Source organism: Urocampus carinirostris, chromosome 6, assembly GCF_059441175.1.
Source record: "Urocampus carinirostris isolate Australia breed hairy pipefish chromosome 6, RoL_Ucar_1.0, whole genome shotgun sequence".
Classification (NCBI taxonomy): Eukaryota; Metazoa; Chordata; class Actinopteri; order Syngnathiformes; family Syngnathidae; genus Urocampus; species Urocampus carinirostris.
In genome coordinates, this window is record NC_142354.1 from 42,081,644 (window position 1) to 42,094,932 (window position 13,289).

The following is a 13,289-nucleotide window of genomic DNA, read 5'->3' on the forward strand; positions in this document are numbered from 1 at the left end:
CGAGTCTGATTTATGCTCAAAATGTTTGTAAAATCCTTAAAAAAAAAAAAAAAAGATTTCCCCAGCTCGACTTGGAGCCGCCGCGTGACTTATGTCACAACTCCGATACCGTTCACATGTCATTCCTCACTTCCTCGCCGTTACTGAGAATGATAACAAAGTGTGGGACAGTTGACAGGTGGACACACAGCATGACACACACGCATCCACAAATAGAAAAAAAAATAAATCGTGAAGGTTGAACCTAAGTATAAAAGTAGCAAAAAAACACATGCTTCTTCTCAGAAACGTTGGTGACGCTTCGCAGACATGCTGAGGTTTTTGGTCTTGACAACCCTGGCAGCCTTGGGTAAGGAAAGCGACACACACATATACAATGAAAATGTTCTTTATTGATAGTCTTCCCCAACATGAGGCTGCTTACTTTCAACTTGTCAGTCCTTTAAGCTTACTGAGTTGGGTAGGGTTACTTTAACTGGATTACTTTCAATTACTTTTGGATGACTCCAATACCAAATATGCTCACCATACAAAGGTTTCAGGTTACGAAGTACCTGAACAGGAAATTATTGCCTTTTGTTACAAAGGCGTTTCAGGATACAAAGTGATTCCCTTGGTCTGGGAATCTCCTCCAACTTAAATCGTCTTCCGCATGACCAGGGTTGGGTAGGGTTACTTTAACTTGATTACTTTCAATTACTTTTGAATGACTCCAATACCAAATATGCTATAAAAGACAAAAGAAACTAAATATGAATAAAATTCAGACTCACAACACGTGGTAAGCTTTCTCTCCTGGCTTTGATCTCTTTGATCTCCGGCAAAACTCACATAAAATGCGACAGAAACAAAATGAAAATGAATCCAAACAGCTTGCCAACATCATTTTTGCCGTTCCAGGGATTCCGTTACTCCCCAAGCCTGCACAAAATTTTGTCATTTTATTCCGATTTTGTTTCTATTTGGTATTGGAGTAATCCAAAAGTAATTGAAAGTAATCAAGTTAAAGTAACCCTACCCAACCCTGCTCACTATACAAAGGTTTCAGGTTACGAAGTACCTGAACAGGAAATTATTGCCTTTCGTTACAAAGGCGTTTCAGGATACAAAGTGATTCCCTTGGTGTGGGAATCTCTCCTCAACTTAAATCGTCTCCCCCATGACCAGGGTTGGGTAGGGTTACTTTAACTGGATTACTTTCAATTACTTTTGGATTACTCCACTACCAAATATGCTAATAAAAGACAAAATAAACTAAATATGAATTGAATTATGACTCACAACACGTGGTAAGCTTTCTCTCCCGGCTTTGATCCCTTTGATCTCCGGCAAAACGAACATAAAATGCGACAGAAACAAAATGAAAATAAATCCAAACAGCTTGCCAACATCATTTTTGCCGTTCCATGTATTCCGTTACTCCCCAAGCCTGCACAAAATTTAGTCATTTTATTCATATTTAGTTTCTTTTGTCTTTTATTAGCATATTTGGTTTTGGAGTAATCCAAAAGTAATTGAAAGTAAACCAGTTAAAGTAACCCTACCCAACCCTGGTTACAATGCATTGAAACAGACTCACTTTTCTCCAACAGTGCTGGCTGAGCTGGTACCCGAGCCCAGGTACCTGGAAGACAGTTTGGAGAGGGTGGTAGGAGGTGAAGTGGCACGGCCCAACTCCTGGCCCTGGCAGGTAAGCACGGCATTGAATTCATTAGATCGTGTGGAATAACCGTATTTTCCGCACTATAAGGCGCACCGGGTTATAGGGTGCACCCCCAAAAAATAGTTGTTGGTCCTATATTTTCCATACATAAGGCGCGCCGGATTATAAGGTGCTACAATGGGAACGTCGACAAAACAGTCAGATAGTTCAGTCCAACTTATTACCCCTTAACATTGCGAAAGCTTGCAAAGAAGCAAATACGTGTCTCAGAAATGTACGGAAACAGTGTCTGTACGATGTCACCAAACACTTAAATGCATCGTTCCAAATATCATTCGGAAGGTTAAAGTCTTGGGATTCAGCAAAGTAAGAATTTTATTGTGCAGGGAAACGGGGTTCTTTACCGTGCATATGACCATAAACACTTTGAATTGAATTTAGTTTCAAAATAGACTCATCACAGAAACATCAAGATCGTTCTAAAACGAGATACCGGGAAAATATAAAGGCGTATAGCTCACCTAAGTTCTCTTGCAGCCATCACGTTCAATAATGAGACGTAACCATGGTCTTCTTACAACCGTGAGTGTAGTAAATCCAGGAGAGTAAAATATTTACAAATACAGACTATTAAAAAATGTTTTCTCTTTGCCGTAGTACAACCCGACGTGTGATTCACATTCATCTTTTTCGGCCAATTGCAGGCTTTGTTTCGCCCCTTTAGCCTATGCGAGCCTGTAAATGATAAAAAGGATCCGCCCCCTTTACCTCCGAATAACTTTAGCCAATAGTGACTGATTCAAATGATGATTGACAATTGGTTAGCCAATGAAACGCCGGTAAATAAATCCCAGCATACACCGCGGACGACTTCGCCTTCGGGGGAAAATCGAGTCGGCGGCTGCTTGCCTTAGTTGCGAGACTTTGCGACTTAATATTGATCCATATATAAGGCGCACTGTATTATAAGGCGCATGGTCAGCTTTTGAAAAAAATAAAGGCTTTTAGGTGCGTCTTATAGTGCGGAAAATACGGTAATTGGGCCAATGAGATTTTTTTTTACATTTGGATTCTTGTTTCTTGTGTTTCCTGTTAGATTTCACTTCAATACAAATCCGGGTCCCGATTCTACCACACATGCGGTGGAACTCTGATTGAGAGAGGTTGGGTCATGACTGCTGCTCACTGTGTGGACAGGTATTAACACTGGGATGTCAGACTTAGGTTGGGTCTGGTTGCTGGATCGGTTCTGTGGTGGGAAACATCAGTAAAGGAATGTCAACGCCAATTTTTTTTAGCCTCGTTTTTCAATATTGTGCTTTATAATTCGGCCTACATGACTAAATGACCCTACACATTATAGTCCCAGATGACAAGGGATCTTTTCTAAAGGCAACACATTTTTCACATGTAATGGAGGGAAATTGTTGATTTTTGGCATTTAATGTGCAAACTGGTTTATTTCACCTGAACCAACTCAACACGCTATAAAAACTCAATACTACCCTTTAACAGCCGGAGAGAGCATATAAAAAGCCCAAATGTGTAATAGTTGACCACTAGATGACACTCTGTTGTCTGGTGCAAGCAAGGGCCAGTGTCTCAGAGCACAGCGTTGCGGAACCCTGGTGGACAAACATGGCGGGGACCCATGTAGGGATTCCATTGTGTAAAAGGAATACAAACTTCTTGGCCTATGCATTTTTAATTTAAAAAAATAACATTGGTATGGGGCAGCATGGCGGCGCAGTGGTTAGCGCGTGTGCGGCACAGTTCTAAGGTCTCGGGAACATCCTGTGTGGGTTCAAATCCAGCTACCGGACTTACTGTGCAGAGTTTGTATGTTCTCCCCGTGCTTGCGTGGGTTTCCTCCGGGCACTCCGGTTTCAGGTGGATTGGCCGGTCCAAATTGTCCCTAGCAAGCGAGTTGTCTGTCCCTGTGTGCCCTGCGATTGGCTGGCAACCGGTTCAGGGTGTCCCCTGCCCACCGCCCGACAGGGTTGGGTAGGGTTACTTTAACTGGATTACGATCAATTACTTTTGGTTAAAGTAACCCTACCCAACCCTGCTGCCCGATGATTGCTGGGATGGGCTCCAGCACCCCCGCGACCCTACTGAGGATCAGCGGTGCAGCTAATGAGATGAGATGAGAACATTGGTATGATAGTTCGTGTATAGGAAAACCTTTTTAATTTTAAGTCAACACAAAGTATGTATCTTATGGGCCCCATTTATTTAAACACATCATTTTGATTCATGTATTTCACCTATGTCAAAGCCAAGGCTCATGGGCCAAATGGGGCGGCATTAGCTCAGTAGGTAGAGCGCTCGTCTTGGGATCAAGAGATCGCAGTTCGAATCCCGGCTCCTCCGTGTTACATGTTGAAGTGTCCTTGGATAAGACACTGAACCCCTAATACCCCCAATAAGCAGGTTAACGCCTTACATGGCTGCACGGCCGCTATTGGGAAATGTGAAGCACATTGTAAAGCTCTTTAGAAAGTCATTGACTCGAAAAGCGCTATAGAAATGCAGATTATTTCATTTCATTTCATTTCATATGTGGTGAAGGTTTTCTGAGGTCCGAGATAATCTTGATACATTATTGTATCATACACCTGTAATTGTTGGGTGTATTTTTCATTGTACATTACCTTTTGTTGAAGAAAAGGTTGTTCATTAATTGATCTTTGCACTTTACTTTTCTGCTTTCAGCCAGAGAACATGGCGTGTGGTTCTGGGGGAACATGACCTGAATAGCAACAGTGGCAGGGAGCAAGTCATGAGCGTCAGCCAGGTTTACATCCACCCAAGATGGAATTCCAACAGTGTGGCCAACGGGTGTGAATTATGCTTTTTTCTGTTCTGTTTACATATGTTGGATAACATAACTTAAGTTTTGGGAAATTGATAAATTTTAGGTTTAGTAGACACCCGTGTTCCCTCTAAGCTGCGCGCGTGCGCAATTACACACTGCTCGCACATTCTCAGCGCACAAGAAAATCTAGCCAGCGCACAAAAATCAGGGCTCAAAATGACTAATTAAGAAGCGACTTAAGTCAAAGTTACAGTGCATGAAGGTAAAAATACACGGGTTCCCCTGACGTTGTGTCCTAAATGCGGTATTTTGAAGTCGAGTCGAAGTAGAACGAAGTTGAGTAGAGTTTTTCGAGAACCGGCTTCTTCGGCTCGGCTCACTAAAAGGAACCAGCTCCTCCGGGTCCTAAACGGCTCTTCAGGTTGTTTTTGCTTCTTTCATCCCAACATGAGCAAATATTATGTCAAACTATGCACAAAATGACTTAAAAGAAGGGGGGAATAGAACAAAAAAGAAAAAAAAATACCAAAATGAAAAAGTAGTAAAAAGCAGAGAAAAAAAGAAAAAAAAGGAAGAGAAAAAAAGAAGAAAACATTTAGAAAAAAGCCAGAAAAAAAACAAAAGAAAGAAACATAGGAAAAAAAGTAAATAGAGAACAAAAAGAAAAAAGTAACAGCTAGGAAAAAATAAACACAATGGGATTTTTTTTAAGGAATAAAAAAAATGAAAAAAACAGGGAAAAAGAAGAAAAAGTTTGTGTTGCATTCAAATAATTTCCAATTATACCAAGTCAATCTTGTTGCCAACATTGTACTTCCACTAAAAATGTGATTAAATACGATTGTGTATCGTGCAACCGACTAAATAAGCCCCCAAAAATGTTAGTATAATGCGACAAAAGATACCAGGGGAAAAAAAATGGAAATCTTGTGAAAGAATTATTGTAAAAACAAATGACGTTTGTAGGCCGTACAACCTTTGCAATAGTACATGAGTCAATTCATTCAAAAGTGAAAAATAATTTTGCATTGCCGGAAACTCAGCAAAATGTAACTTGATGTCAAGTTTTGGACATGTTGGATAATGACTTAGTTGCCACACTTGGGATTGCCGTTGCTCACTGTTGTTTCAAGCGTCGCTCACCGACTTTGTGTGAATGCTCAGACCCGCGGAAAATTAGAGGGAACATTGGATGCAAGTACCAAAATCTTTAGAAGTTTTTTGAGTCAAAGTACAAACTACATTTGTGTCACACAGCTTCGACATTGCTCTGCTGCGTCTGTCCGGTGAGGCCTCCCTCAACTCTTACGTGAAGCTGGGCTCTCTTCTCCCCTCTGAAGAGATTCTGCCCCACAACAACCGCTGCTACATCACCGGTTGGGGACGCACCTCCAGTCAGTCCGCCACACTTTGACTATTTCTTTTTTTTGTTTCTTTGGCGCTCATTGATATTTGCCTTGCAGCCGGCGGTAGCCTGTCCCCTCAACTGAAACAGGCTTACCTTCCCTTGGTCGGCCACCAGACCTGCACCAGCTCTAGCTGGTGGGGAAGCACCATCAAGACGACGATGGTGTGTGCCGGTGGTTCTTCCGAGTCCGGATGCAACGTGAGTTCCTTCCAGGAAAAATCATATCTCGTAACGTTTGTCACCTATCACTAACGATACCAAATTCGCATAAACACTACATGCAGGGAATAGTCAGATTAAGATTAGGATATTATTGATTTGCAGGGTTGGGTAGGGTTACTTTAACTCATCTCATCTCATCTCATTAGCCGTACCGCTTATCCTCATTAGGGTCGCGGGGGGGCTGGAGCCCATCCCAGCCATCTCCGGGCAGTGGGCGCCATGGCAAGACATGACAGCGTAGCAAAATTCTTACATTAAAACTTTCAAAATAAATGGTTTTGAACATACATACCATATAAAAAATAAGCTAATAAATCAACACGGTAATGAACTACACAGCAGTCAAGGATTTGATATGGACGCAAACTCAAAAGTATCTTGAGCAAATTTCTGATGTCCAAAGCTTTTTATCATGCATGGAGTAAGATCAGGGTCTTGGCAGAATCAGCGGGAAAATGTCAAAAAAGTCTAGACTTTTTCTTGGTGCAGACAAGCTAGCTTGAACTAATTGAGGGTCCGCTTAAGATATGACTGAGTTTCTATTACTAACATGTAAACTTTTGCATAGACATGCCCCCTCTTAACTCTCCGATTTGATTTCCTCCTATGTTCCTGCACAGAGCCTCTGCTCGGGAAATGCTGGTCTCACAGAGTTTAACCAGGTTTAACAAACGTTCCAGCAACGCACAGAACAAAGGAGCACGCTTAAGTACTCCAAGAGCAATCAGTCCAATGCGTCTCAGCCGGTGTCAAGGGGCGGGGCCAGCTGGGCGCCATGACAACCGTGCAGGACATGACACTTAATAGAGAAAATATTTAGGATTCTACTTTTTAGGGACACCTCAAACGACGCAACCCACCTTTAATCTTTGAATTATTTCAGGGCGACTCTGGCGGCCCGCTGAACTGCCTGGTGGATGGAAAATACTACGTGCACGGCATTGCCAGTTTCGTGTCCGGCTATGGATGCAACGCCCTTAGGAAGCCCACCGTCTTTACCCGCGTTTCTGCTTACAACGAATGGATGGACTCGGTGGGTGACCTGACTGACTTCCAAAATTGACTTCACATCATCCTGACTTCTCTGCAACATTTCTTTTTTTCTTTTGGGCAGATCATGTTCTAAACAGACGAAGTAATCCAAGAAGAACCAGTTCTTTCTTTAGGTGCAACAATGTAGTCTTTCAGAATAAAGATCATCTCCATAAACTTGGTATTGACTTTTTTCAGATGTGTTTCCCACCAGGGTTGGGTAGGGTTACTTTAACTGGGTTACTTTCAATTACTTTTGGATTACTCCAATACCAAATACCGTAAATTCCGGACTATGAGCCGCTACTTTTTTCCCCAACCTTCAACCCTGCGGCTTATTCAGTGATGCGGCCAATTTATGTCATCTTTCTAACAGTCGCCAGCGGCGCTCGAGTACAAAAGGTAAGATTTAGACCGGTGGAATATATGCACTGAGGAAGACTGCAACTTCTAAGCTTGTGAGAGAAAGAAGGGGCGGAGCAAACACGGGCTGACGGGAAGTGGAGTAAAGGTGAGACGTGTTTGTGGACGCGGCGGACAATAGTGGATATATATTTTTCCCACCCTTACCTTTGGAAATATACACTTTTTTCCTTGGATTACTTTCAACGGGACCCGGACTCTGCAGGTCTGCATCAAACCTTGGGTACCGGTATCATTTTCCGTTAATTTAGCTGGCTGAGATTTTTTGACTGTGTACTTTAATGAGGGACATTCAGTTTCAATCGCGGGATTTAAAGTCGGATTAGGGATAATTCTGTGTTTATGTTACATTTTTCAATGTGGGCGCTAAAGCTTATATACAGGTGCGGCTTGTGTATGTACAAAATCGGTTTTCCTTTTAAAATGTGGTGGATGCAGCTTATAATCAGGTGCGCTCTATAGTCCGGAATTTACGGTATGCTAATAAAAGACAAAAGAAACTAAATGTGAATAAAATGATGACTCACAACACGTGGTAAGCTTTCTCTTCTGGCTTTGATCTCTTTGATCTCCGGCAAAACTAACATCAAATGCGACAGAAACAAAATGAAAATAAATCCAGACAGCTTGCGAACATCATTTTTGCCGTTCCATGTATTCCGTTACTCCCCAAGCCTGCACAGAATGTGGTCATTTTATTCATATTTAGTTTCTTTTGTCTTTTATTAGCATATTTGGTATTGGAGTAATCCAAAAGTAATTGAAAGTAATCCAGTTCAAGTAACCCTACCCAACCCTGTTTCCCACTAAAGTAAACACTTAAAGTTCCTTTCAATGCATCATTCCATTGAAAGTCCCAAATGAATTTAATTAGACAAACATATGTAACACATGCAGGGGCATGGTGAAACGTATATACTGCATGGAGAATAGGATATGTGGATTTTATTCTCTTTAGAAGGAAGGAAGATGAAAACCTCAGTGTATTTTGTGCACCGGGGTGCTGGCATATGAGTCAGTCAAAATAGAAGCGGAATTTAGAAACAAAACACCACACTCTCAAAGATAAACCTGCTGAGTGCAGTACTTCAAAAGACAACTTGGAGACCGAAGCACATCACAAAAGAGGCTTGCTTCTTTGTGCTTGAACCGAGGAAAGAACATGCATGCATCTTAGCAGGTGGCGTATATATATCTCATCTCATCTCATCTCATCAGCCGTACTCCTTATCCTCATTAGGGTCGCAGGGGGGGCTGGAGCCCATCCCAGCAATCATTGGGCAGTGGGCAGGGGACACCCTGAACTGGTTGCCAGCCAATCGCAGGGCACACAGGAACAGACAACTCATTCGCTCATTCACACCTAGGGACAATTTGGACCAGCCAATTCACCTGAAATGCATGGTTTTGGAATGTATATATATATATATATATATATATATATATATATATATATATATATATATACATATATATACATACAGGGTTGTGTAGGGTTACTTTAACTTGATTGCTTTCAATTACTTTTGGATTACTCCAATACCAAATATGCTAATAAAAGATAAAAGAAACTAAATATGAATAAAATGACTAAATTTTGTGCAGGCTTGGGGAGTAACGGAACACATGAAACGGCAAAAATGATGTTGGCAAGCTGTTTAGATGTATTTTCATTTTGTTTCCGTCGCATTTGATGTTCGTTTTGCCGGAGATCAAAGAGATCAAAGCCAGGAGAGAAAGCTTACCACGTTTTGTGAGTCATCATTTTATTTATATTTAGTTTCTTTTGTCTTTTATTAGCATATTTGGTATTGGAGTCATCCAAAAGTAATTGAAAGTAATCCAGTTAAAGTAACCCTACCCAACCCTGTTTCTGTGGCATTTTATGTTAGTTTTGCCGGAGATCAAAGAGATCAAAGCCAGGAGAGAAAGCTTACCACGTGTTGTGAGTCTGAATTTTATTCATATTTACTTTCTTTTGTCTTTTATTAGCATATTTGGTATTGGAGTAATCCAAAAGTAATTGAAAGTAATCCAGTTAAAGTAACCCTACCCAACCCTGTTACTAATAATTATTATGAAAAAGAAAAAAGAAACCATTCCTGTAGCATTGTGTTCGTGTCAATGTGGGGCTGCTGCTAGGACACGTTTATTTCCGGGTTGTTTAATTTTTGTACACAGTTTTTTTTTTTTATTCACAACAGTCAGGTTTATTTATTTTACTTATTTATTTTTGGGTGTGAGTATTTTGGATATCGTACATTTTATGTTGATTTAATGAAGTGCTTTAATTTTATTTACTTGAGTTGTATTCAATTATATAAAAAAAACATCTACTTCCTGGTTGTGTTGCCTTCAGGATGAATCAAGTAGCATACACAGTAATATACACCAAAAAATATATTAGAATGTCAAAGTCCAGACCTGAACCTGTGGAAAGAACCGAAAACTGCTGTTCACTAAGAAATCGTGTCTTACCGTCTACAGCTCACTGCTAGACTGCCAACAAACCCCGCCTTCCGGTCACATGTCAAAAGCCAAACCAAACCTTACCCCATACCAGCAGGTGGCACTGTTGTACTCATCATTGCAGGACACTTATACAGAAACTATACAACAAATTTCAGCAGGAATTTCAATAATTTTATTATTACACCCGTTACATGAATAGCACAATCTTTTCACTCGATTAGTTTGAGGAGTGGAATTTTTTGATGTAAGTCGCAGATTGTAATTAGGGTAAAATGGTGGTTTATTATGTCAGACCAGGTGAGAACCACGGTTCTAAACATTGTTTCTGTTGTTCAAATTCAAATTATTATTGCATTTGTGAAAAGAAAATACCATTGGCAAACAACAAGGAGGTGGCCATCTTGAGATTTATTTTCAAGTGAAGATTACATCACAGTTCCTCAGTTCTCTAGTAAGCCATTTGCAGCTCTGTTTCAGAATACAGCTTAACCGTGACTGGTTCTTACCCAAAACTTATAAATCATCCCAGGCCAACTTTGTTATTCAGCTTGCAGATAAAACTTTTAATCATATTTTTCATATTTTTTATTTTGCTTTTTCTGCCTTGACCTTCTATTTCTAGGGTAAAAGAAAAGTTAAATACACTTTGAAAACACGATTCTTGGTCAGCACTAATGCAAGCAAATTAAATCAATGGATACAGGAAGAAAGGAAGGACGGATGGAAGGGAGGATGGGGGGCCAACTTGCACTGGCTCCCAGTCCACTTAAGATGTGACTTTAAGGTTCTCTTATTAACATATAAATGTTTGCATAGACTTGCACCCTCTTATCTCTCTGATTTGATTTACCGCTATGCTCCTGCACGGAGTCTGCGCTCGGAAAATGCCGGTCTACTTGTGACTCCGAGAGCCAAGAAGTCTGCAGGCTCGAGAGCGTTCTCCATCCGGGCCCCGGTGCTATGAAATGCCCTGCCTCTGGAAGTTTTTAAATCAAGGCACACTTTCATTCCAAAGCTTATGATTGATTCCCACCTCATATTCTGTATTGTCCCGTCTTTTTCCGACTGCCTGCCTGGTGGTGAAGGAGAAGGACGAATTGAGATGAGTCAGCAGACCAGCGTTTGACCTGAAGCATGTGAACGCCTGCATGGACCAGCTGGCAGAGATGAGATGCTGCGTCGTGGCTGTCAAAGATTTTCTGGACTAGTTTACAGGCTGTCATGCACTTTCCGGACAAACTTTCAACATGTTACCCAGTGTTTACTATGTTTGTGTACTGTAATGCTAATTGTAATTCACCCAGGTCATCCTGGAAGGGGGCTACCACTTGTGAAGTCCCTTCTCAAGGTTTCTCTTTTTCCTCACGCTGAGCTTTTGAGTTGTTCCTTGCCCGCATGTTGGTTTAAGATCAGGTCATTGTGTCATTGTTATCCTGTGCAGTCCTTTGAGACATTTTTGTGATTAAGGGCGTCATAAATAAATTTGACTTGACTTGAATTGAAATTGACGCTATGTTGAGTTTCTCCTGCACGGACAAGGCACAAGTGGGTTAATGGAGCTGATTAGTTCACACAAGGGACAGGGCTGATGCAAATATTGGGAAATATGTAGTAAGGATGTAGCAAAAATCGAGATATTTCTGCAAATGTGTTTCACTCCCTTACCATTACATGAGTCACTACAGTAATATATTATGTACCAGTGTGTATCAAGGCCCATTGGGTCGCATAACCGGAGCAAGTAGACATTTTTTGTCAAAACTTTGCAGGTCAGCAGTTTTTTTTCCTGTCAGGAACCTTGCAGGCATTTGAAATGACACGCAATAATACAGTGAGAAAAACAAACCAAAAAAAGTAGAAAAAAAAGCAGTTTAGAATAATTCACTGTCACCCATGCAGAAAAAACTGCTTTTTATACAAGAAGGTCCATCTATCTATCTACCTTGTTCATATCCCTCAAGAGGGGTGACTGACAGCAAGACAAACACATAAAATAACAAAGAAAATAAAATAGGGGAAAAAAAAAAACACATACAAATTTTTTTGTACCATGGCCAACCCAATTGCCCAAACACCCAAACAAGTTAGGCACCTCGGCACCCAAGTTGGTCATGCTTTCGTCCCTCCAGCTGAAACGGGACACCAGAAAGCGGCCATGTCACTCGGGTCAGGGTGACACAACACACTCTTTTGTTCAACAGCAGGGCCCGACAGCTTTCACTGGTTTACCCCTGCCGCATCATACGGGTGCCCAGCCCATCCTTAAGAACGCGTCCACAATCCCACTATCCTTTCACAACACCTCTCCACTCCTTTCTATCAGCAACAAGAGCTCCAGCTTCCACTATATTTAGACCTCTTTCCTGCAGTGGACTCATAACACCATCCATCCACGTCAATGGCAGCTTTCCTCTTGGTCTCCTTCCATTGACTTCTGCTCTGTAGATCCTCTTCAACATTGGCTCCTCGTCTATCCTCTCCATGTGTCCAAACCAACCGAGTACTCTGTTATCCACACGCTTGCTCAGTTCCACGACTACTCCAGTTCTGCCTCTCACAATTTCATTTCTCAATCTATCCAATCTTGTCACTCCTAACACGGTCCTCAAACACTTCATCTCCAAAACATTCAATTTCCTTCTTAAATCTGCGTTCAGGCTCCAAGTCTCTGCACCATACAACACAGTCGGCACAATCACACTCTCATACAGTCCCCTCTTAACATCCATACTCATACTCTTGTTGTTCATCACTCTCCTCAGAGCACCCAAAACCTTGCTTCCTTGATTCATTCTGTGCAATACCTCGCACTCCATTCCACCAACTGCAGCCACATCACTACCCAAGTACCTAAAGCTTTCAACTTCTTCCAGCACATGTCCATGCAATCTGATTTCTAACGTCGTGCCCACTCCATCACGCGAACACTTCACATCACATCACCTTACTCTTCCCACCATTGACACATAACTTATCACATACTCTTTCAAACTCTGTTACCAACCGTCTCAATGTATCCTCAGAATCAGCCACAAGCGCTGTGTCATCTGCAAACAACAACTGACTTACCTGCCACACTGTTCCACTTTTGTCCATCATCTCTACACCTCTGCCAAATACTCTTGCATTGAGTTTTCAAAGCTTTAATCATAATAATATAACTTTCATCCCAAACCGTGACTGTGACAGGTAGCAACACGCTACTAGCAACACGCTCGCAAAACAGTAAACGGGTCTGTTAAAAAAATATA

The 13,289-nt window shown here is 41.4% G+C and overlaps 1 protein-coding gene across 1 annotated transcript; it reads left to right on the forward strand.

Annotated features, from left to right (window-relative positions):
• Positions 1 to 219: 219 nt before the first annotated feature.
• On the forward strand, positions 220 to 7,320 carry LOC148364832 (elastase-1-like). The gene is made up of 8 exons (XM_088339025.1): positions 220 to 349; positions 1,593 to 1,690; positions 2,760 to 2,860; positions 4,379 to 4,504; positions 5,739 to 5,875; positions 5,945 to 6,087; positions 6,995 to 7,144; positions 7,226 to 7,320. Exons 1-8 carry the CDS (start codon positions 310 to 312, stop codon positions 7,235 to 7,237), a joined length of 807 nt encoding a protein of 268 aa, XP_088195151.1. The 5' UTR covers positions 220 to 309; the 3' UTR covers positions 7,238 to 7,320.
• The last annotated feature ends 5,969 nt before the right edge of the window (positions 7,321 to 13,289 follow it).